The sequence below is a fragment of the Oncorhynchus gorbuscha genome, linkage group LG09 (assembly GCF_021184085.1).
Source record: "Oncorhynchus gorbuscha isolate QuinsamMale2020 ecotype Even-year linkage group LG09, OgorEven_v1.0, whole genome shotgun sequence".
Classification (NCBI taxonomy): domain Eukaryota; kingdom Metazoa; phylum Chordata; class Actinopteri; order Salmoniformes; family Salmonidae; genus Oncorhynchus; species Oncorhynchus gorbuscha.
The window spans coordinates 38,364,090-38,389,571 of record NC_060181.1 but is presented as its reverse complement, the minus strand read 5'-3'; the positions used below and the strand labels follow the sequence as shown (position 1 = coordinate 38,389,571).

General features: G+C 46.5%; 1 protein-coding gene across 2 annotated transcripts in view; it reads right to left on the bottom strand.

Moving 5' to 3' along the window:
- The window catches only part of LOC124043550 (poliovirus receptor-like), an 80,992-nt gene extending 59,407 nt beyond the window's left edge, over window positions 1-21,585 (bottom strand). Inside the window, exon 1 of one of the 2 annotated variants that reach the window (XM_046362245.1) lies at window positions 21,201-21,585. In XM_046362245.1, the coding sequence (XP_046218201.1) occupies window positions 21,201-21,288 (88 nt within the window). In that variant the 5' untranslated portion in view covers window positions 21,289-21,585. The remainder of the gene's footprint in view (window positions 1-21,200) is intronic. The other variant, XM_046362246.1, reaches the window with a different exon arrangement.
- Between the last annotated feature and the right edge of the window lie 3,897 nt (window positions 21,586-25,482).

Here is a 25,482-nt window from a genome sequence, read left to right as displayed (position 1 = left end):
AAAAGGGTGTTACTCTATAGTCCTGTTATCAAGTCTACTGCGTTCATGTAGACATTCTTTCTCAGAAATATTCCTTGATCATTCCTGCATTAGTCAGGAATCATTAGGGATCATTAACATCACTAGGCAAACGGGAGTGAGCGATAGCCTATTGTCACATGGCTCATTTAACAGGCAGACTTGAGCCTATGGAATACATGCAGAGCCAACGTCACATGCATCTTCCGGCTTGTAAAGCAGCAGTGAGCAGGAAAGAAAAAAATAATTACCACCTCAACCATAATCAGTCGTGTTATCCACACTGGGCCAATTACAGATTTCACGCATGCACGTCTCCCCTGCTGCCTGATGGCTTTTACTAACGCTCACCTCGTATGTACAGTATTTGGCAATGTTGGCCAACGTGAAATGTGGTTAAGAGAAAAGGCTGTGGAAATGAGAAAAATGATTCAAGGAAGCTTCACGACCTGGAGTCCGGCTCATTTAAAAGGCTTGGTCGGTTCTGTACGCGGAGCACCCTTGACATTTAACAACCCGAACAAGCAAAAATATAGTTAGTCAAGCGCATAGGCGTAATTACCGATATTTCTGCCAGAACGATGTGAAAATGGCAAGTGGGGAAGGCATACAAATTAATAACAAGGGTTCAGGGAGGAGGCGCTCTGCTGGAAGCACTTGAAGAGCCGTGTTATTTCAGGCTGGATTGGAGACAGAAGAACAGGTACGGGTTCTGGCTGAGTTGTCAGGCAGCCAAAATGAAGAGGGAGAGAGAGAGAGAAGAAGAAGAGAAGAAAGATGGAAAGGAGGGAGAACGAGGGAAAGAGGGAGAACGAGAGAAAGAAAGACAGAAAGGGAGGGAGGGAGAGAGCAACAGAATGAGGGAGAGAGAGAAATAGAGATCTAGGGAGGGAAAGAGAGGGAGGGAGGGAGGGAGGGAGGGGGACCGAGAGAGGAGAGAGAAAGAAATGGAGATGAGGAGAGAGACAGCCAAGGCCTGCAGAGGCGGTACTAGAGGAGGGTGGAGGGCATAGGCGCAGAGAAACTACAGAGTGAGCTGAGAGAATGGGTGAGTTGCATGTGGGCACTGTTATTTTTCTTCTCTTTTTTTTTTTTTAAACACCAAAATAGATGAAAAAAGAAAGCAGGAAAGAGGATAGAGTGCTGCTGTGTACTTTAGCCCAGAATATGTCGAACACGAAATGAGTCGAAAGCAAAAGGCACTTTTCCCACCCGCCACTCTTTATGTGACTGACCCCTGTGATGAGCGTTGGTGCAGTGATGCCATCTCTGCCATATTAAAAAGCAGACCTCGGTGAGCCGGCCCCCGTTCACCCCCCCCCCCCCCCCCCCACACACACACACACACACACACATCTGAATCCATTAGCTCTGCAGGTACACTGATCACAGCCAAATGGGCCACGCTAGAGGATTAGGCCCTGGCATCTAGGGTCTCCCTCGGTCCTTCCACTCTCTCTGTCTCCCTCACTCTCTGCCACTCACCTTGGTATCCCTCTCTTCTATACAAACACACAAGGCACACCTTAACATGGGCAGAGCACAAACTCAACAAACACACACTGTGCAGGGACAAAGACATACCTCGCAAAGATAGACACGCACACACTCAGAGGGACACGCACGCACTCAGAGGGACACGCACGCACTCAGAGTGCCTCCAGCTGTTTCCCCCGGACTCTCCTGTCGATCGGACAGACACTAAGCAGACTGATCCTCTCAACTCTACTGCCGGCGAGCCCTCTCGCTCTCCAATTCTCCCTTTCTCTCTCGCTCTCCAATTCTCCCTTTCTCTCCCGCTCTACCTCCCTTCTGTTCAGCCCCTCCCCCCCTTCTCTCTTCATCTCAAGGTCAAAGTAGCGCTCTCTTCTCTGCATTCCCCAATCCCTCAGTCCCCATCTCTCTCTCATCTCCACCACTTTGCTCCATGTCAGTGTGCCCCTCTTCATCCACCGCCCTTCCGCGTTTCTGCCTTTTATCTCCCAGGGTCTCAAGTCGTCTCCCTTTACCTCCAATGTCCCGTCACGTCGTTCATTCCCTCTTAAGCCTCTCTCCTGCTTGTACACACCGACTCACTTTCTCCCCTCTCTGCTACCTTGTTCATTTTTCTATTCTGCCCGACTGTCCTTGTAAAAGGGAGGATGGTGATATGTATGGAGTGTGTGCATAAGCTATATAAAGAGAAAATGAAAAAGAGTGTATGAGAGAGAGAGAGAGAGAGAGAGAGAGAGAGAGAGAGAGAGAGAGAGAGAGAGAGAGAGAGAGAGAGAGAGAGAGAGAGAGAGAGAGAGAGAGAGAGAGAGAGAGAGAGAGAGAGAGAGAGAGAGAGAGAGAGAGAGAGAGAGAGAGAGAGAGAGAGAGAGAGAGAGAGAGAGAGAGAGAGAGAGAGAGAGAGAGAGAGAGAGAGAGAGAGAGAGAGAGAGAGAGAGACTGGCGATTGCAAGATCTGCATAGCATACAGTGTGTTCCACTCGGAGTGAATCCTCCTCCCAGAGGACCCAGTGGTTCAGTAGCCATGCATCACGTCTGTGGAACGTCTCTCCAACCACACGGCTACAGCTCTACTCCCCAGCCCTCCTGTGATAAATGCATTTGTGGGCCTCAGCGCTCCCTCTCACAAACCTGCTAACATACACCCCCCCCCAAACACAGCCTATCTACATACAGACAGGAAACAAGAGATAAGCATGTATCTCTAGCCAAATGACTATCAAACATGCATGAATGTGGACGTAGGATATGTACGTCTTCGTACTTCTATATACAATTATTTGATCATTCCTCTTCACAAAAGCCCAAAACACAGCCCTGCAGCCTTGGCGCTCCATTCTGCCCAGTTAATAATTCATCCGTCTGGTTAAGAGGAGAGAGCGCTCCCTCTTAAATTATTGACAAGCAACATCTACACTGCACCTGACCAAGGGGAGGAGGACTAAACAGATGGGGAGGAGGAGAGGGTGAGGGTGCGGCAGGAATGAAATGAGAGAGGGGGGGGGGGTATAGGTGGATTGGGGGAGTATGCCGAGTTTCCCCATTATTTCAAAGCCTCGTCGATGCCTTGTTGCCACGGACTCCACTGCTTCGGTCACCGGAGGCCGCAATATTCATTTGAGAGCCATTAGAGTCAGTCGCTTGTCTGCCGGCACACAGCACACAGGAAGTTAATGGGTGCACGGAACAGAGGCAGCGCAGGGTGAACGTCAGCTGACAGAGAAAAGCACTTAAGGCGAATTAAGTCCAGTTGCACAGCGTTGCGCCAGGTGACTTTGTCACACGTCAACGATCGTCTCTATTAAGAGTGGTCAACGACAAGCCCGACCCCGCCCACGTAAATGTCTTTGATCGAGGTCTGTTGAAAGAATGGACGCCACGCCTTCCTTACGTCCTTGCAACAAATACGGAAGGGAAAATATATGTAGGAGCTGGAGAAATGGGAAGGGAGAAGGTCCTTTGTGCAGATTTGACATTGTTTGGACAATGCCTTTTTTTTCCTGTGGTGGGGATGAACCCAGATATTCCCTATTACCACATGTCAAAGCCATAAAGAAAAGCCACACCACCACAATTACAGGGCACCCACACCGGTTCCTTTGCCAGAAATCCCAGACTATGGGTTCCAAGTCCCACAATCCATCCAAAAAATGACACTTCCCAGAATTCCACCTTGGCTTTACATGATTTTCAATTAAGAAAAAGAAGAGAAAACAAAGACATTGTATTGTCACATACACTGGATAGGTTAAGTGAAATGTGTTGTTTTAATGAGTGTTTGTCAACTATGGCAGTGTTTCCCAAACTCAGTCCTGGGGACCCCAAGGGGTGCACGTTTTGGGTTCTCATCAAGCTTTGATGATTTGAAAATCAGCCGTGTCGCTCTAGGGCAAAAACAAAAACGTGCACCCCTTGGGGACCGAGTTTGCGACATGCTGCTCTACGGGCTGCCGTGAAATGTATATCTGTCACGTGCCGGAGAAAATAACTATCTGGATAGGGATTAAAGTCAGCGTTTTAGAAGGGTATTTATTCCTGAATCTACATTTAATTTTATAACTAGAAATATGGGGAATAATAAACTCGCTTTGCGAGGGTGAGAAACAGAACAGGGTAGGGGAAGGTTGGGTGGGGGTTGGACGCCATTTACAGTCAATCATCACATTAAGAAAACCACCCAGGAGGAGAAACGTAGAACTACATTAAGGGCAAGAGACTTATCCACTAGAATGAAAATAGGCAGCTTAAATAAACCAAGTACAGTTGAAGTTGGAAGTTTACATACACCTTAGCCAAATACATTTAAAAACTCAGTTTTTCCACAATTCCTGACATTTAATCCAGGTAAAAATTCCCTGTTTTAGGTCAGTTAGGATCACCATTTTATTGTAAGAAAGTGAAATGTCAGAATAATAATAGTAGAGATGATTTATTTCAGCTTTTATTTCTTTCATCACGTTCCCAGTGAATCAGAAGTTTAAATACACTCAATTAGTATTTGGTAGCATTGCCTTTAAAAATTGTTTAACTTGGGTCAAATGTTTCAGGTAGCCTTCCACAATAAGCTGGGTGAATTTTGGCCCATTATTCCTGACAGAGCTGGTGTAACGGAGTCAGGCTTGAAGGCCTCCTTGCTCACGCATGCTTTTTCAGTTCTGCCAACACATTTTCTATAGGATTGAGGTCAGGGCTTTGTGATGGCCACTCCAATACCTTGACTTTGTTGTCCTTAAGCCATTTTGGCACAATTTTGGAACTATGCTTGGGGTCATTGTCCATTTGGAAGATAAAACTTGATCGCAAATGTATCTTCCAGTTTTGAGGAGTTGCTTCAATATATCCACAATTTTCCTGCCTCGTGATGCCATCTATTTTGTGATGTGCACCAGTCCCTTCTGCAGCAAAGCAGCCCAACAACATGATGCTGCCACCCCCATGCTTCACGATTGGGATGGTGGTGTTCTTCGGATGGCAAGCCTCTCCCTTTTTCCTCCAAACATAACGATGGTCATTATGGTCAAACAGTTCTATTTTTATTTCATCAGACCAGAGGACATTTCTCCAAAAAGTTTGCCGTTGTTCTTTGCTGGGATTGATTTGCACCTTTCGCACCAATTTCGATCATCTCTAGGAAACAGAACGCATCTCCTTCCTGAGCAGTATGACGGCAGTGTGGTCCCATGGTGTTTGTACAGATGAACGTGGTACCTTCGGGCATTTGGAAATTGCTCCCAAGAATGAACCAGTCTTGTGGAGGTCTACAATTTTTTTTCTGAGGTTTTGCCTTATTTCTTTAGATTTTCCCATGAAGCAAAGAGGCACTGAGATTGAATGTAGGCCTTGAAATACATCCACAGGTACACCTCCAATTGACTCAAATTATGTCAATTAGCCTATCAGAAGCTTCTAAAGCCATGACATAATTTTCTGTAATTTTCCAAGCTGTTTAAAGGCACAGTCAACTTATGTATGTAAACTTCTGACCCACTGAAATTGTGATACAGTGAATTATAAGTGAAATAATCTGTTTGTAAACAATTATTGGAACAATTACTTGCTTCATGCACAAAGTAGATGTCCTAACCGACTTGCCAAACTATAATTTGTTAACAAGAAATTTGTGGAGTGGTTGAAAAACGAGTTTTAATGACTCAAACCTAAATGCATGTAAACTTCTGACTTCAACTGTATATATTACAGACCGATCACTCTTCTGAACACAGATTAAAAGATTCTGGGAAAGGTTCATGTTTGAGGAAGGTCCTTGGAGGAATAATTAGTCCTGCTCAGACTGGGTTTATTTCATACTGCATTGTTACAATTCAGCCAGCAAGCTATTAAAAACAGGTGATTAACATACTGCGGGTTGTTCTAGACTCATCTGCTCAATTGCCTGGTTATTGATTTTGTACAGTGGTCTTATCGGTAAACTGTAGTACTCCATCAGGGGGGGGGGGGGGGGGTCTTATTTTACCTTTATTTAACTAGGCAAGTCAGTTAAGAACAAATTCTTATTTGGCCTAGGAACAGTGGGTTAACTGCCTGTTCAGGGGCAGAACGACAGATTTGTACCTTGTCAGTGCGGGGGGGTTGAACTTGCAACCTTCCGGTTGCTAGTCCAACACTAACCACTAGGCTACCCTGCCACACCAATAACAGCGAGGAATAACAGTGAACCACCGAGGACAGAATACCCCGCACCGCAGATGTTGGCCTATGTCGGTTGCGTTTTCTTTTAAGTAAGCGGGCACAAAATGCAGCTCAAATATTGCGCAATTGCCTTCTCTCCCCCCCCCACAAACTAGCATAGTAGTGGGTGGGAGGCCATCAACGGCTTGTAAACGATGTGGATTCAAATAGCAGCTGATTCACTCCAGGCACTGGGCTAAGCCTTAATGAAGTTACTTTCCCTGTTTTGCTCCAGTCAACCCTCAACTGCTTGAAATGATGATGATACCATCGGTTAGCTAGCTGAACACCAGGAAACTACTGTATTGGCACACTACGACCCTGAATGGGAGGCAACATGCAGCGAGTGCACTACTCAGCGGAAACAACCTCTGTTTCAACTCCAGACGGCAGTCAACGGCTGCACACCATTTTCTGCCAATACAGCAAACCTGACATGCACTGCACAGTGTTTTCATCGACACGCCTTCGGTATAGATTTGGTGACGTTCGATATTTAGAACCGCAGCAAGGACATTGTCGTGAGGGTAAAACTGCGGTTCAGGAGTTCAGTTGCGTCAGAGCCAACCTGGTAGAGGTTTCTCTCGGCCGTGTGTCAAGAGTTTTCACTCTGGGCCGGTAAATCACAAACACTCGGTTCGTGAAATAATGCCGGCTTTGTGATTTAAGTCCTCAAATTAGGGGTCTTGCTGCTTTTAGCCCTATTTGGCGATTCACACCGATTTAAAAAAAAAAATCTCTGGCTCCTGGGCTGGGGCCGGGCTGCTCCCTCTCCCATTGATTACAATCATATCTGGCTATGCTCTGATCCCCGGATTTCCCGGATCAGGGGGACAATCTGTCAGGTTGGGAAGAAGAAAACATAACGGGAGAAATCTAATTAAATAGCATCAGTTCCTTGCGCTAAAATACACTCCTCGTGTCGAGCACCTGTGAACGAGACGGTAGAAGTGTCCTTTTCACCTCGACTCCAATAAAACAGACGCGACTGGCAGGTCATAAAGCTGCAGTCACTTCTTCCTCAATAAAAAGGACAGATCCGATTGCTTAGATCACCGTGGCCAAGGTCCCTGGATGTCACAGTGCAGCTGATCACACTATGCACCTAAATGAGGTGGGGCGTCAAGAGTCCACAAATTCAGTTTTGGTTTCTGGTGACTCTCTGGCCACAACAAACGTCTTAACTTTCGTCTCAGTTCCATCTGTATAGCAATCCTAAACTCTCTCACACACACACACACACACACACACACACACACAGATGAGATATTGTACCAGTGCCCTTCAATGAAAACATATCAAAATGTCCTTGGGGGAGATTAGTCTGGACGAGAGACTGTACAAATCCCTCCCCTCTCTCGGCAACAATATCAATATTTTCATGACTCAATCAAGCCAACCGTAAACAAGTCGTAAACAGAAGGTAATTGGATCCCCAACCCAGATCCTGATTTCCAGGAACGCGTGGTCGTCAGGGAGATGTGATGGAGTCAGTGTGGACGAGGCGAAGCAGCTGTGAAGCTGAACAACAGCTGTTCTTTCTCAGTCACACATCTGGTGACAGCCCGCTCATCACAGAGCAGACAAACTGCCATGGATGGATGGATGGATGGATGGATGGATGGATGGATGGATGGATGGATGGATGGATGGATGGATGGATGGATGGATGGATGGATGGATGGATGGATGGGGGACAGACTCTAGGCATGTAGGCCTATACAAGGATGGATAATCACATATTAAATTTAACATATTTGCCTTCACATACAGATGATCACGTGTGAGTACAGAATCTGAGGTAGGGCAGTTTGACAGTGTCGATATGCCGAGCAGTGAAACTAGCGGACGAGGATGAAGAACGACTCTTAATGTACAAGACAACAGGTTTGAATGGAGAGCTGGTAGGTATGCTTCCAGAACATTCTAATTCCAAACAGGCTTCTCCCCAGGAAACCTTATCACTTGCTAAGCCCCAGTCTCTCTTCAGTCCCATCCACTGCGTCTTTCAGTCTGTCCTTCCTCTCGGTCACTTGCTTTCGTGTTTCCCCTCTCTCTACACCACATCAGTCTCCACCTCAAAAGACAAAACAGGAAATACCCCGCCAAGTCTGGAGAATATCCATCCATCTGCATTTCTTTGAACACCTTGCCAAGCCTCTGTCACAGCACAGATAAGGCATGCAAAGCGATCATAAACGTGACAGACGCACGCAGAAACAGAATAACAAGGTTATGGTTGCTCAAACCATATACCCACCGGACAGTTTATTAGGTACACCACCCTGTTCAACGAAAATGAATCACTCCTACAGGCAGTGAGTCACGTGGCCGTGGCTTGCTATATAAAGCAGGCAGACAGGCCTGTTTACTGTTCAACTTGAACGTTAGAATGGGCAAAACAAGTGACCTAAACGACCAGGTGTGGTATGATCGTTGGTGCCAGGCGTGCAGGATCCAGTGCCTCCGAAACGGACAACCCTCCTGGGCTTTTTACGCACGGCAGTGTCTAGGGTTTACAGAGAATGATGGGACAAACAGAACATCCAGTCAATGGCAGTCCTGTGGGCGAAAACAGCTCGTTGATGAGAGGTCGAAGGAGAATGGCAAGAATCGTGCTAGATAAGAGGCAGGCCACAGGCAGACAAATCACGGCACAGTACAACAGTGGTGTGCAGAACGGCATCTCAGAAAGCACAACTCGTCGGTCCTTGTCACGGATAGGCTATTGCAGCAGACAACACCGGGTTCCACTCCAATCAGCTACAAAACAAGAAGAAGCGGCTCCAGTGGGCACGCAATCACCAACACTGGACAACTGAGGAGTAGGAAAACGTTGCCTGGTCCAACAAATCCCGGTCCATGTTGCGTCATGCTGATGGCAGAGTCAGGATTTGGCGTAAGCAGCATGAGTCCATGGCCCCATCCTGCCTGGTGTCAACGGTACAGGCGGTCGGCGGTGGTGTAGCGCCGTCCAATCTGCAGCAACTGCGTGATGCCATCACGTCAGCATGGACCAACATCCCTGTGGATCGTTTTCCGACCTATAATACATTCCCCGGACCCGGCACTAGATGGGTGTACCTAATAAACTGGCCGGTGAGTGTACACAGACTACTGTGGTCTACCAAGGTCTTTACCCTGTCTGATTTTAACATAAACATCCTCATATAAAAATATCAGTGAAGCAGTGCTCTCCACATTCACCCACCTTTTTTGGGGTAAATGGGTATCAGTTTACAGAGTCAATGGAACTTGACCCCTTTTCATGTAGCAGCATGTTTCACCACTATGACCGTGGGACTGATTTCTCACATTAATCAAAAATCAGGGCAGAAAGAAAAAGAACGCTAAAACAAACTGGTCAGGAAACTCAGGCGGGTCTAATTTCTGTGTGGTCTAACATGCTAGTCTGGCCAAGGTCTGTGAGCTGAGCAAATGGCTGCACGCCGCGGTGAGGTCTTCACCAGAGGAAATACCCATGATGCGAAAAATGGTGTTTTGTTATTCTCCCGGTTTTATCTTGGTATGTTTATTTGGTAACCGAGGTCCACGCCGAACAACTGAGCTGTCCCTCTACCCACTCAGCACTCTACCCTAACTCAATGGGCAGCTGCACAGAATCCTTGCGTCACCTGACTCACGGATAGAGATGCACAGGGTGTGTGGAGTCTATCCATTTCACTGTCAGCTGGATCAGTAGCTCGGCACAGATACAGCTCAATTAAATTCTAACCAATGAGGGCGGTAGAAGAACCCTTGCATCATTTGAATTTACTGATGTCGATTCACAGGGCGTTTTGAGTCCATCCATTTCAGTGTCAGATCTGTACATCTGAACAGATTGTCACTCAGTTCCGACGATGCGAAACAGCCTCCGACTCTCCCCACTGGCTTCTGTGGAAATCTCCCACGCCAGGCCTCCCCATTCATCATCACCCCAGTCTCGCCCCTCTCTGATGTGCTCTCCCAGAGTACAGACCTTCATCACTTCAGCTCATTAAGGAGAACCGAAGACACCTTCCCTGTCAGCTTAGCACTCCCCCCTCCCCCGGTCTTCGATTACATTACTTATGAGGCCACCCCACCTCTCTGCCTTCTGTTCCGCCCTCCGTCTCAGTGACAGATCATCTCCTCTGTTAAGGCAGTTAAATTCCCTCCATTATCTCTCCCTTCTCCGACTCCTTCCTTTCGTCTGCTGCGGTCGTTTCGCTCTTTCCGGCTGTTCTTCATTCGCTGTTAGCATTCACCCCATTCTGGTTCTTCACGCAGCTCCCTCCACCTCTTTCTTTTCCCTCCATTTCCTCTCCTCTGATTTCTTCCTGTCAGATCTCCCTATTCATCAACACCTGTGTGTCGTTATCCCAGTGGGTAAATAGAGGCAGATTGCCCGACTGTTTTTCCTATGCACAGTTTCGAATTCAGCAGAGCATCCTCCGATCCAAACTTACACCACAGTATGAAACGCCGTACTTCTGATTCCGGGTCAGCTGTTATGGACACCTCGTCAGGAGGAAGCCTGCGTGGCGAAACAAGGCCTCCGCTCGGGCTCCCGGTGTGATCGCTAATGAGGCGCACGCCAGCCTGTTCCTGTTCCTGTTAACTCCAGCACGGTCCCCCCCTACAGTGTCCCCGGAGTGTAGGTACTGTCTAATGAAGTCCTGTAGCCATCACGGCTAATGGAGCCGTCACAATGCTTATTCCAACAGTGCCGGAGCATGGACCCTCTCCAGCATTCGCTGCCTTAGCTGATGGGAGGCGGCACCGCGGCACAGCTTATCTGGCAGACGACTAGAGTGACAAAGATCCAGAGTGACAGTCTGTGTGCGAGTGTGTCTGTCGGGGTCAATGGCAGCGGTGTCACAGGAGATTCGTAGCGATATGATGACACATTAGCCCACATTTGTTCTGGAAGGAAGGAGTGTCCACTGAGCGATACTACACTAGCACTGAGACGGTGGCCCAGGATAGAGTGACTGTTCCATTCACAGTCATTCAAAGTGTCTGCCCCGAGACGCCAAATTGGCTCTCTTGTTCCACTACTACCCCAATGGCAACGAGCTTGGCGGAGGCAGTGTGCCATTCACTGAGGTTTAACTCATTGTTGACTTTACGTTGAACTTAATCTGTAATCTCTTAACCATTTTATCTGCAGGCTGAATGCACTAACGAAGAATGGAATGCCAGAAATGGTCACTTCATGTTGGTCGCGCTGATGGAGGGCCCATTGCATACCCTCCCTCACATTCACTTCCCTCCCGTTCACATCTGAATAAATAAACATGGGGTGGAGGTGTGGGAAAGTAGGGCACTTCAACCTGGATGTGATGTACCAGCCGCTCTCATTTGCAGAGAGAGGACAAGGAAAGACAGTGCACGTACACACAGAGAGAGACAGAGAGAGAGAGAGACAGAGAGAGAGAGAAAGACAGAGGTGTTACTGCGAATTGGAGCAACTATGTGAACACTAATTACCTACTGAGGTGCAGGAGAGGCTTCAACACAGGGGGAAGGAGAGATTGAGAGCATGTCTGCTAATTTTTTTTAATGTTACCTTTATTTTACTAGGCATGTCAGTTAAGAACAAATTCTTATTTTCAATGACGGCCTGGGAACAGTGGGTTAACTGCCTGTTCAGGGGCAGAACGCCAGATTTGTACCTTGTCAGCTCAGGGATTTGAACTTGCAACCTTTCGGTTACTAGTCCAACACTCTAACCACTAGGCTACCCTGCCGCCCCTAAAGAGGGGAATGGTTTGAAAAGGCAAATAATCAGGCAGTCTGTGCCAGAGTGAGCTAAAGAATACAACATAAGACATGGAGGGCTGGGTTTAAGAGGTAAACTAACAGTAGATGGAGGGCTGGGTTTAAGAGGTAAACTAACAGTAGATGGAGGGCTGGGTTTAAGAGGTAAACTAACAGTAGATGGAGGGCTGGGTTTAAGAGGTAAACTAACAGTAGATGGAGGGCTGGGTTTAAGAGGTAAACTGACAGTCACTGAGTCAAGGGAAGTGGAGAGGTGGGGGGGCGAGAGAGAGAACAGGGGAGGTGTAGAGAAAGAGAGAACTGGGGAGGTGGGGGGCGAGAGAGAGAACAGGGGATGTGGGGGGGGGTGAGAGAGAGAGACAAAGCGGAAAGGGAGCGTTTCGACATGAAGACAGGGGGTACAGAAGGGCCACATTTCCACAAAGTACATTAATCTATGCCGGCTTAAGTATTTCATTTGAGGGCGAAAACGTTCCTGTGGGCATGACATGCAGGCACCGTGCCCCTCCTCCTTTACTCTTCTGCTCCCCCCCAAGGCGGTGTCTATTTAAATCGGGGAGTGTCATAGCTCTAAATCGCGGCTGGCGTCACAGTCTCCTCTTCCCCTCACTCTCCTCATCCCTCTGTCTGCTCACAGCCTGAAGCATGTTTAGCCCGTCTCTGGGAGAGGGCAGGAGAAAAGAGAGGGAGAACAGAGTGGGAATAAAGTAGTCCCTCTGCCCCGGAGCGTCGGGCCTAGTGATGATGATGAATTAATGAAAATCGCTGACAAACTCTTGGGCTGCAAACGAGTGTAAGCACACGCAGAGGGGACGTGACAAAGGGCAAAAAAAGCAAAAAGCATTGCGTCTGGATAAAGGAATGAATAGAGTTGGGCCGCAGCCAACCGGGCGGCGCCTGAGGGGGTTTGGGGGATACTCCGGGGAGATGATTCCAGAGGCAGAACGTGGACGCATGCCCAGAATACCCCCCCTTCAGCTCCCCAAAATACTGGCACGCGCTGCGCCCATGCACACAGAGTAATCATAAACACAGCTCGGTTGCACCGCGAGGCCCCAATAAAGGGGGGGACCGGGGAAGGAAAAAGGCCCTCGGGGGCCCACGGGGTGGTTTTTAGTTCAGGGGAGGTCTTCAGCAACACACACTAATGCTCTCCACAGGCAGAATGTGCAGCGATACGGCAAATAGCAAAGCTGGACAGAATTATTATTATTATTATTATTTTTTCCTCCATAAGTCTTCACTCATCCGATTTCTTCAGCGACAACTCCAAGGCACAAACCCCCTCAGAGTCTTCTGCATCACATTCTCCTCAGGTTTCTCCTGTCATTGTCCTTTCTCTGTCCAAGGGAGATACCGGCGCCCACTCCACCGTTACCTTATCCTGTCTGACCTCCGTTGACCTCTATCTGGTATGTGTCACAGTCTTCTCTTCCCACACACGGAGAGCGGTCTGATTCGACCCCACAGCTCAATACTGTCAAGGCTCCATTAAGACTGGAAACCATTCGGATTTAGCACCAGGTTCCTCACTGAGAGGAGAGAAAAAAAACATGGTCGGCTCTTCTAATCTGGTGGCAATTCTCATCCTGGGTATGTAATTAGCAACTGAGTGGAAAAGGTCACGAAATTCAGGGCCTTTTACCAGACGCAAGGAAATAAAACCAACGATTGTTGGACGACTGCGCGGATTTGGGAAGTCCCTTGGGATTGCGTTGTCGGCCTCGACTTCGTCATTAGCAGCATTGTTTTTTCCATACATTAACAGGGAGGCTTAAATATGTTTTTTTTCTCCCACCCACATGAATAACATTTCATTCTCCACAGTCGTGCTGGCCTTGAGAGTTCAATTAGTGCTCCGTTGCTCTTACAGAACTGTCATTGTGAAAAGAAAGTGAAGTACTACTAAGTCTCTCTTACCTATTGACGATACCGCTTCACAAACATGGTTTCTACTAAACCAGGTCCAGCCCGAGTTCCTGTCGCTACAGTACATTCTAGATATAGACGTTCCGTGCCACAAGGACCATTGTTGGAAACTGAATCTCATCGGAGTGAAGCCCACTTGTCTTTCACGCCATAATGGAAGAACATTTACACAAGGTCTAATGATCGCGGCTGGGGGGGGCATGCAACAAACAGCGACTGTCTAATGGGATCAAAACCCCAGCAAAGTAGCTATTCACCTCCATTCATGAGTGGCAACAAAAATAAAGGATAAAACACAAAAGAGAGCCACTTAAAGGTTGATCTGGATCCAGATTTTTTTTTTTTAATGTATCATCAATGAATCCCAAGGGCTACAGTTCGGGGCAGGGGAGAACAGATCCCAGAACAGCAGGAGAGCTCGTCTCGTACAGGTTCGACACTCAGGCTTCAAAAGGGACTCTCTCTCTCTCTCTCTCTCTCTCAATGCTCTGTCACAGTGATGGTGGGAGGGAGAACATTCGCAATCTATTCCGTCTGGAGACGCCAGGGCTCCATTTTTCCAGATAGACTACATGATGAATAGGACAGCAGATGACCTGTCACACAGTCCACGGCGCAGGGCTTTGTGGACTTCTGAAGGCAGGGGGGGCAAAGGGCACCAGGTAGGAAGTCGTACCTGCAGGACAGGTCAGTCTACGTCCTCCGGGTCATCTTTTAAAAATGTTCGCTCAGTGCAGACACACCCTATATACACAGTGTGCAATATAGCCCTCCCCCCAACTAAAGTCTGCAGTCTGAGTCAGGCAGCAGTAGGGGTTCTGAGAAGCTCTGACACGCCACGTTAATTAATCATCAAACGCGACACTGCAATTAGTCTGTGCTACATTGTTCTGATTTATGGTGCAAAGACAATGTTTGAGCTGGCATACGTTTTCAGGCAGAAGAAATACTTTTTTTATATATCTTCATTCATTATGAATGGGGAGACGAGTCATCTTGGCTACGGGTCTAAGTGCTGGAAAGAGGCACGCTTTTGAAAATCCTTTTTTTGTGTTGTTTAAAATAAATATTAATTGTACGAGGAAATAGATTAGATTAGCAAACACAGACCAGCGAGAACGGCGAATGAACAAACAATACTAACTGTAATCATCTTTGGTCGTTATGGGGTGTCAACTGCATGGGGCCTTTTCTCAGTGAACTCTCTCTCTCCCTGAGCACACACAAACACAGCATTGAGAGGGAACAGCGAGGACAATGTAAGAGCGAGACAGCTGCAACATCACGGGTGGGGAGGGGTGGGGAGGGGGGGCACAGGAAAGTCCTTAGTTGAAATAAGCACTTCTTCCAGCCATTTGTACTATGATATCTGGGTTCAACAACTCAGGCTGAAAATCATGTGTCAAGAATGACAGGAGCAGTCAAATAATCTATGGCAGAACTGGGAAATTGGAGAACGAGATATGGAGGGCGAGTGGCGCCTTCTCTTAGATATTATCTCACTATGTACATAGTTTGGCAAAATCACGGCATATTGATCAAGACAAGACTGTAAACTCAATTGAATTGAGCAGGGGGGGGAGAGGAAGAGGAAGTGAGATGGTCCATCCAATCTGCTCTGCTGTGTCTGGACTCGGGGGGGGGGGGGGGGGGGGTGCAGAGGAATGGCGTGAAAAGATAGGAGAGAGAGAGAAAGAAAGAGCAGGGATGGATAAGGAAATGGTGGCTGGAGAGGCCGAGCACAAAGAGAGAAAGATTTGACGTGGCGAGAGAGAGACGGCAAAAATGGAGGCTTGTGGCCTCGGTCTGAGGGTCACCATTACAGATAAGCACTCAAATAAACATGACCATGCCTGACCCGCTCAGCCACCGAGTCAGCGAGAGATGGAGGGATTTCAGGGGGAAAATATGAAAGAGAGAAAGGATCAACGCAACAGAGAGAGCCATGGAGGGTGCCAGGGTTTCATCTTAGAGGACGGGCTTTAATGTGTGAGTGAGAGACAGAATGGGAGTTGGAGAAAGACAGAGGGCAGAAAGCCAATTTCGCTTTTCACAAGTAATCACACTGTAAGCCTTTTACAGGAAAAGAGAGCGAGACGTTTTTTTTAAAGTTTTTTTTTTTAGGACAGTGTCATTCCAGACAGCATTTCTCAGCACTGAGCAGACAATCAGCAGACTGTGGGGCTTGCTGAACATCAACAATAAAACAATCAATAGAAACCAATTCCTGCTATCGAGGCACATTATGCCTGGCTGGAGCATAAATTCCTGGGAAAATGTTGGATGAAACCTTTATCATTCACCTTTGAGCGGGCCAAGGAATCTGTTGCAAGCCTGAAAGGCACAAGTTAACACCTTCCTGTTACTCACTGATTACCTGGTCGCACTTTGAACAGAGAGTAGGAGACGTGAAAGAGAAAAGATTGAGCACACGCTATTGTTATTTACTGCTGCTCTTTATTTTATTTTATTTATTTATTTATATATTTATATATATATATAAATAATAAAAGTATAATATATATTTTTTTTTTGGGGGGGGGGGGTGTTCTTAAAAACCTCATTGTTGTTAAGGGCTTGTAAGTAAGCATTCCGCTGTAAGGTCTACGACACCTGTTGTATCGGCGCATGTGACAAATACAATTTGATTTTGAGAGAGAGAGAGAAGATGGAAGACAAAGAGGAAGGAAGGGAGGGATGATGAGCATAAATGCAAGAGTGGAGAAAGACAACAGTGAGGAGAGAGGCTGAGAGAGCGATTATGTTCAACAACCCCGTGAACCACCGTAATTGTGCCGTCTCGCTCCACTGGCCATATAAGGCAATGGGATGAGTGAGCGAATGGGTAACCTTAACCTGCATTGATTCAAAACCCTTGCTACAGTGCTTTCCAGACAAACAATATATTTGCTGTGGACGGAAACCACCGCATACACAAACACACACAAACAGTTGCCAATGAACTTGTGAACCTTGCTGCGAAGCTAATCTGGAAATTCTTCAAATTCAGCCAGAAAGGCAGATGACCCCCAGCAGTGGCAAAGCTTGCATTCTGATCACCAGGTGCGATGCGATGAGCGCCACACCATGTGACACACACCGACTGAGCGATAGCGACTGATGATGATGATGGAGGTGGGAGGCCTGCCATGTCTTCCCTTTGGCAGAGTCCAGCCTGAATCATCCGTGAGTCACAGACAGACAAAAACCTGAGCGGAGGAATCCATGCCATCCCCTTCTGTAATCCACCCAAACAAACAAGCTGGCCGGGGGGGGGGGGGGGGGCTTGGACAAGGAGGCATAACGCGCCGTGAGAAAGCCAACGACGGCGTTACTGCCATACCTTACATAGCACGCAGTCACCTTGGCTTGCTGTGGCGCTCCCCAGAATACGCCACTGGCGGTGGGTTGTGTACTGCATATCAGTGGGTGAAAACAACCACAGTCAGTGGAGGGTCGCTGCCATTACCACGTGTTCTAGGTCGGTGAAATGGTACACACTAAAAGGCCTTAACCGTTTTCCCTCTCCCGTGCCGTCATAAGCCTCGGGACCCGCGTCTTCCTCCATAGTCTCCAGTGGACACAGTCCAAGGAGGAGGCCTCCAGCTCCCTCTGCCACGCTCGGGGCGGCTAATTCCGAGGAAACCAGAAGCATTCTGACACTCAACGGGGAGTGGCAGTGTTCACAGCGCAATAAACCCAGAAGCTATAACAAAAGTTCCAGGAATAGTGAGAGGTTGGCAATTCCCCCAAACGTGTCGAGTTCAACATGGAGGCTAGATGGTGTTACTCCGATCATTCTGTGTTACAGTTGTATCAGATCATGCCCGTGTCTGATTAACTGTGTTCAGTGCCATGTGCTTGGATGGTTCTGCCAGCCTCCTGTGTACGAATGTGTGATGCTGCAAACAGTAAGTCACCTTAGCATGTGCTCACATTTCCCACCCGTTTAAACGGTCTTAACTGCTTAAACATTTGTGTAGGCCTGGATTTTATACGCCAGGTACATCGGATTGGGCCTACTAGAAATGGCATGCACATTTTTTTAACAGGAGCATACTTGAAAAGAGAATGAATCTTATTAGCAACCTCTGCGGCAATCACTCACCCAGTGTGAAAACTGGGCGAATATAAATCACACACCCCCACCCGAAAGTGATCACCATAGAAACCTCCCGCGCTATTAAGCTATCGTCACATTTCTAAAAGCCTCTGTCTGCACTGGAAATAGACTCAAGGGTTAAGGCTGCCGGGCCTAGACATGCATGTCAGTTTCATTTGCCAAACCCACTGGAAAATGGAAGCAACATTTTATATGTTTTTGTTTGTTACCAAAAACAACATGGGGCATTTGCCACTAGTTAAGGGGAAAAAAAAGAATATATATATATTTTTTTCGCTCAGTCATAAAAATGCATCCTGGCAAAAAAATGCATATTTTCATTTTTCCATTCCATTTTATTCCATTCCATTTTTTGCTTGAATGCCTGGGGTTGAGGGAGCTGCACAAATGAAAATCAGAAGGCGAAGGAAGTGGTAATAAGATCTCTCGACAGGAAGCAACTAGATCCATTTGTGTTTAGTCCTCAAGTTCCAAGTTGCCTATAGACTCAACAAAAGTGAACTGATTCAAAAGCGGTGAGGAAACGTGACGGTGCTTTAGCTCCTGTTTGACCCGGACCAGAGACCATAGACCGTCTATTCCACATCATAGAGGGGTTACGAACTCGACCGTGAAGACAAAATCAGCATGTGTTTTTGTTATGCCTTTCAACAGCCAAACAGAGCGGTTCCCAGGTCTGCAGAGACCAAATGTCGTGATGAAGTGCTCGAAGGAAAGCACACTGAAGTGGCGAGGACAAGCATTGTGCTGCAGCTGTCAGGCACAATTTTCAAATCAACCCCCGGAACTGCTGAGGGATATAAAAGTAATTAATAAGGCTTGCACTGGCCCAGCGGAAAGAAAAAAATAATAATTATACTCTGTGTCTGTTTTAAATAGAGAAAATACATTTTCACCCCGACCCTGGCTGAGAGAGATGTTGGTGTGCAGAATGAGAATGACGTTTAACGCAGGAGAGTCGCATGGAGCCAAGTCATACATTCTGATTTAGGCAGAGGGCACATGGACGGGCGAGAGAAGAGTTGTTTTCCTAGCCCACTCAGAAATCCATCTCTTTAGCCTCCGTTTTATCTCAAACTGCAGGTGGGTGGAGAGGTTTTTGAAGACTGGAAAAAAAAATCTAGTTTATCCGCCACCATCTGCAAGAGGTATTGACCTAACCAACTTTCTGCAAACGATTTAGAAGTTACTCAATGGTGGAGAGGGTATTTATTTATGGCGTACACATCTCATTACTTCTCCGTAAGACTACTCGTGTATGATTCTATTTGCATTCGTTAAGTCACGGCATTTCTTCACCCATTTATGCGGGTGCAGTTCTATTCCATTTCCCTGTAAGATTATCTGGGTTATTCCACAGTAATCCTTGGAGACGGTTTACTGTTAATAAAAAAAAAATTAAAATGATTTTCTTTTGATAATGCTGTTATAATAGAGTTTGTTATTGTCTTTGAACACACCTGAAAACCTCTACATGCAAGAAGGAAACGGTGGATACAATTCCCCTACAGCGAGAGGCCTGATTTGGTTGAGCTGAGGACGTGCAGGGACTTTTTCGCAGTTTGAGTTCCCCACCCCCTCTGCCAGAGTCTCTGACAAACCAGACATCTATAAACAATGGGGCCCAGAACTCAGGGGGGAGATGGAGGGGGTATTGGGCCTTTTAATTCACCAATGACTAAAGCCGCTCCAACAAAGGGCCCGGACGGGAGCTGGAGCACAGTCTGAAAATAGGCTAGAGGGAGAGAATGGGCATGCTGTGAAAGGGCTGGAATTGTTTTATGTGGGTGTGGGTATAGGATGGGGGAGTGTTTGTTATATTAAGTCTATTCGTGATGCTTTAAAATGTTGAAATCGTAAACATTCAGAAATGGTTTCGCTTCAATTCATACCGTCAGGTCTTACCAAACTGACACCTGACTGTAAGGATTTGTATGGACATAAAAAGAGCAAGTAGAATTCCTAGAGAGCTGGAATATGCTTTGGGTTCCAAAAAAAATACATGACAGCACACAACGTTTTTTTTTTTCTTCTCACAACCCTGGCCTGAATTCAACACTTATCAAATAGAACACGAGCAACAGACACGATGGGACACCTCAAACCCCCAAATTCATGCCTGCCAGTAAAGGAGTATCAATCAAATATATTTGACCTGTAAACCCATGCAAACCTCTACCCAGAAACTCATAATAACATAATGCAGTAAATGTAAACACAAATAGACTAGGGCTACGCAACACCGTGCATGCGCTGTGTGATCAACCATCAAATCCCTCAAAAGTCAAAATAGCCCTAAACCCTAACAGGTGAAACACCAGTCCAACCGTATGTGACCTCATGCTTTTTTCTTCTTCATATCCATGCTCATGTTTTGATAGTTAGGCTTGCAGTCAATGCACTCTTTAATTGTGCTGTATGCAGGTGAGTTCTTGGATACATGACAATTGCCATTGTTATAAGGCTAAAATAAAGAAGTGTTGAGGGTATATGTAGTTGCCATCTTCCTTTGTATTTCAGTCAGTTGCCATCTTAAATTGTACAGTTTTGACATTGAAGATTTGGGGCTACGATAGAGGACACCACACAACACGACCATCAACCATTCGTATTGGCTGACTGTTGTTGTACAGCAACACCCTGTTTCTCATTTTCGGACTTCATTTCTGCTCGTGTAAATGATCAGCCAGATCACGATTGTCTAAATCAAACGTGTTACTTGAACAGATCTGAGGAAACCAAAACAGACCAGAAGAAATCAACCGGGGGGATAGAAACGGAACATGCACACCGGCAAGGTGATTCAGAACAATCACACCTGCTGTCTAAGCGCTCTGAGAAATAAATACCCCGGGAGGCCACACCTTGCACGCATAACATGGTGTACCAAAACTCTGGACAAAAGGAACCAGGCGGTATAGTGTACAAGTCAACTTCCACAACAGGTCTTGAGAAATTCACCACTGTCACCCCTGAAATCGTGTATGACCGTGTGGGTGAACCACACAATGTGCATGCTTTTCACATGGGACGGTGGATGGCTCTGTATGGCACATGTCGGTTGCCGATACCGAACCTTTGAATGAACGTGACCCATAGTAACAGAGAAAGAACACGCAGAGAGCGCTAGGCTAAGAAAATAACCTGAGATGACAGAATATAAGTAAATGTTCATGTTTCTTACCTTGAATAATCAGAAGGATCGCTGCTGTCACCAACAAACTGTTTTTCATTGGTGATGCGGGGCAATGTTTAGCGTATTCTCTCGCCATTCTAAAAAGACGGGGTGGACATGAAATCCCCACCACCACACCAGAACGCAATGAATATTCCTTGACTGATTTCTCAGGGGGGAAATCTAATAGGAATAAACCGCAAAACAGACCGGAGTCGGTAAGTTATGGGTTACGGACCGTTTGCTCTTCAGTCCGACGTCTTATTTCCTCGATTTCAAATTCCAGTGCCTCTTGACAGTCGCACAACAGCATTCAAAACCCCTCCCTGTGTGGTGCGTACAGGTAGAGGTCTACGGTGTTTGTTACTGTTGAACGGGAAGAAAGTCACAATAGTGTTCCACTCAGCATTCCCACGCATTCTGGGAGATTGATTGTGATGTCACAAAATCGTCACAATAAACACAATAAACCACCAAAGCGATCTGAGAAGTTAAGAAAATAAATGTGTCTCTAAAACTTCAACATAGGAAAGCATATCAACTATTTTTTTGTATTATTCCAATAGAGAACATTCTTTCTTATTCCACTGACCTATATGGTTTGTGGATAAATATAGGTCTCCATGGAGATCCATTTTCGCTGTCTTTTATATACATTTTTCCCTGTATGATATGGGATGAATGATATCACAGTAGTGGGCTACACAGTGGATAATTGGGCTATTTTGAGTGAGCGGCAACAAACGATTAATATGTACTGTATTATGCTGAGACCACAGGTTGAAAGGCAGCATAGATAGATATCAAAATGCTTCCGTTAAATTGATCACCACCAACACTCATTACTATGAAGCATGCAATTCAGGAACGTCCTCAAAATAACATTTGCAGAACAAATATTAAGTTGACCAGCTGTTTCATAAGATTTTGTCTTTCATTAAAATAACATAAAAGTAAACAATTTTAGTCATTTAGCAGGCGTTCTTATCCAGAGCGATTTACAGAATTGAGTGCATACGTATATTCATTTAAATCCTCTGTTGATCAAAGGCACTCACCAATAATATCAATAAGGGCAACTAATCAAAAAAAATAAGGAGCAGTTGACAATTAGTTGCTTGATTTTCATCATCAACAAGCTGCACAAAATGTGGTATTCAGTCTATTGATGATTGTAGACTGGTGTTGTTCGTCCTAACGTAATTTCTCAACTTGTATCCGAGATGTCACCTATTTAAATATCTACGCATAAACACACCGTCATAACCTCCTTATGTATGTATGTATGTATGTATACATGTCGCTCAGAGGAGAATGTTGCCTCAGAATATGGCCCTGTGATTGGTACGGCCACAAGCTGTGAGATACGTTGCTATTAGCAGCTCATTATCATAGTGTTCACCAGCTGACTCACTGTCTTAGCAATACTCTCAATCAAATAATTAATAGTGGTGGAGCATCGAAAACCTTCTGTCCTCTAAACTAGTGACCACCCCGTGTGTGGGTGTACACAGCATACAAATCACCAACTACAGTGTGCCATCTGTTGTCAATTTGATGCAATTGCGGCCACATCCATCGCCTTGCGTTCAGGTCGTCCTGGCCTTGGTTCCTCAATCTCCTTCCAGGCAGGAATATAAATCAACTACCACCCGCTATCTGGCTGTCAGCTCAGACACCTATTGTGTTATTTACCCAAGATGCTTTGTTCCACCGCTGGAGCTAGGCAAGCTAGCAACGTGCTCTCTCCCTCATTGTTTCCGTTGTACAGGAGTCCATGAATTGTATATGTGGTCCTCTGTTTTCACTCCCATTCCAAGAAGCCCCAAGGCCCATATGGTTGCCATCTGATTTGTGTGGATATAGATTTGTATGTTTTTCTAAGAGGGAAGGGAACCCGCAGGTTGCCAGATAATCTTTCAATCTACAAAACACGTGGAGCGGTGGGCGAGAGGTGGCTGTCCATCACGATAAGGAGCCTGCTGACATGGCTGAGATTGGAGGTTGAACACAACAAACAGCAGGAGACCAGAGCTGAGCTGGATGCCATCATTGTGCCTGGGCAAAATGGAGGCAATGTCCACCATCACTCAACCAAGGGTCGATCGGGCTGGTCGTGTCATCTGCAACATCTAGCCGGCACAAATGTAGGTTTAAAGGGTCTTAGTCAAAAACGATTCTTAACTTAACCCCTGGGGTTTATTGGGGCTTTATTAGGGTGTGTGTTAAGGTCATCTCCGTAGAGACCAAGTGGGGGGAGCAACAAAGTTATTACCTCCAACTACCGCTAGATATTGTCTTAGATGTGCTGGTGAACTTTAAACACTGAAGTAATGCACTGTAATTCCTTTCTGTCCCCAAAACTCTGCCAATTGTCTGAATGGCACCACTGATGGCTCAACCCAACATTCTGGAAGAAGGCTTCAATTGAAGACTGGTCCTTCCACTGTGACATGCAGACCAACAGAAAGACTATGCTTATAGTATCTCTGGAAAACAAACTGCCTATCAAAAATCTCATTTGGTAAAACCATGTCATCAAAAGAGACTACAGTAAATGCACCTGATGTTTGGTAGCCTCTTCCTTCTCCCCCTCCCTCGGCCCGACCATGTCCGTGCCATTTGAGAAATTGCCCCTGTGGCCAGAGATTGGCTCAGAGGAACCCGATTGATTAAACAAGCTGCCGCTTAATGCGATCGTGTGTCAGGCGGAGCGACACGTTTGCCCGCCGTACGTCTTAGCCGTGGCGGCCTGCTTAATTTTGTTGAAGTGTTGATCTCACATCTCCCTCCTCCTCCCGCCATCTTTTCCCTCCCCGCGATGACTTCCTTCGTCCCCTTTTCTTTTCGTGCCATCATTAGAGTTGAACCCTCTCCCTTTCCCCTCCCCTATTAGCTGAGCTGTAGCTAAGTGTTGCTTCAGTAATGGTACTCCAAAGGAGCAGCAGATAGTTCTGTTCGCTTTAATTAAAGACATTAAAGGGCTGGAGAGACATGGAGCCCAGGGGAGGAAGGGTTCTCACCCCTCCTGAAGTACTCTCTCTTTCCTCCCCTCCCGCTCTCATTCTATCTTTCATTCTCTCCCGTCTCTCTCTCTCTCTCTCTCTCTCTCTCTCTCTCCCACTCTTTTCTAGTCTTCTTCTGCTATCTGTTTCTCTCTCGGTGTCTCCGCCACCTCATCCCTGGTGTTCTCCGACTCATGAATACCTTCATTAGTTTAGTACCGTGGACTTTGTTTACAGTTAATTAGTGTTTTCCCTGCTCTTTTATTTCCAGTACGCTTGTTGCCGGATTTAAGACGTTGTGTGGGTTTGAGTTTCAGGCACAAGGGTGGTAGCTGTGTTTTTGTGAATATATACTGAGGCCCTTGTGTGTGTGTGTGTGTGTGTGTGTGTGTGTGTGTGTGTGTGTGTGTGTGTGTGTGTGTGTGTGTGTGTGTGTGTGTGTGTGTGTGTGTGTGTGTGTGTGTGTGTGTGTGTGTGTGTGTGTGTCATTTGTCTCACCTGAATTGTATACATTCATGTGACACACACAGAGAGGCTTTTGTCCTCGTGCTGAGAGAGCCTCTCCTAGAAGTCGTTGTGGCATCTGGTGCGTCTTGTTTCTCCACGTTTTGCCTTTTTTTTACACGTTTAATTTGCATCTATTCTGTTCCCCGTACGGTGTCGCTGGCCCCTGTTTGCGTGTCCGCTCATCCACTCCTCATCCACAATGCACAGCTCACACGCAAACACAATGGCAGGCAGGCGCTCTGATCGTCTCACATCCGCTCAACACTCCTCCATAAATAGAAAGACTGCTCCCCAGGGGAAGAAAACAATGTTTGGAGGACAGATTAAAGGGGGGGGAGGGAGCTCATTGAGGCAGGGGCTGGCTGGCTAGATGTGTGAGTCTGGCGAGATTGCCAGTCCGGTTTAATTTCCTCACATTCTCTCCCAGTGTGAGAGAGCCTGTGGGTTTTACATCCCTTGTACTTGACACATGTCCGCTGCTTGGCCCCTCTGCCATTTTAAATAGTAGGCATTTTACTCCCATCACATATAGACTTAGCTAAAACAATTACTGAGAAGGGATTGAGACACAAATACTCATTTATGTAAGCAGCAGAGCGGATGCTGAGAAAGTGTATCACATAATTGGCAGTTCAACAGCGGTTTACCCTTGTGGAAGAAGACTAAGTGGGCACTCCTTCACAGCCTGCAATAAAGCATTGCTACCATTTACTTTTATCCACGGAGTCTCAACTCACTTGTTATGACTCAGAAATAGCCATGTGGGGAAAGTGAGATGG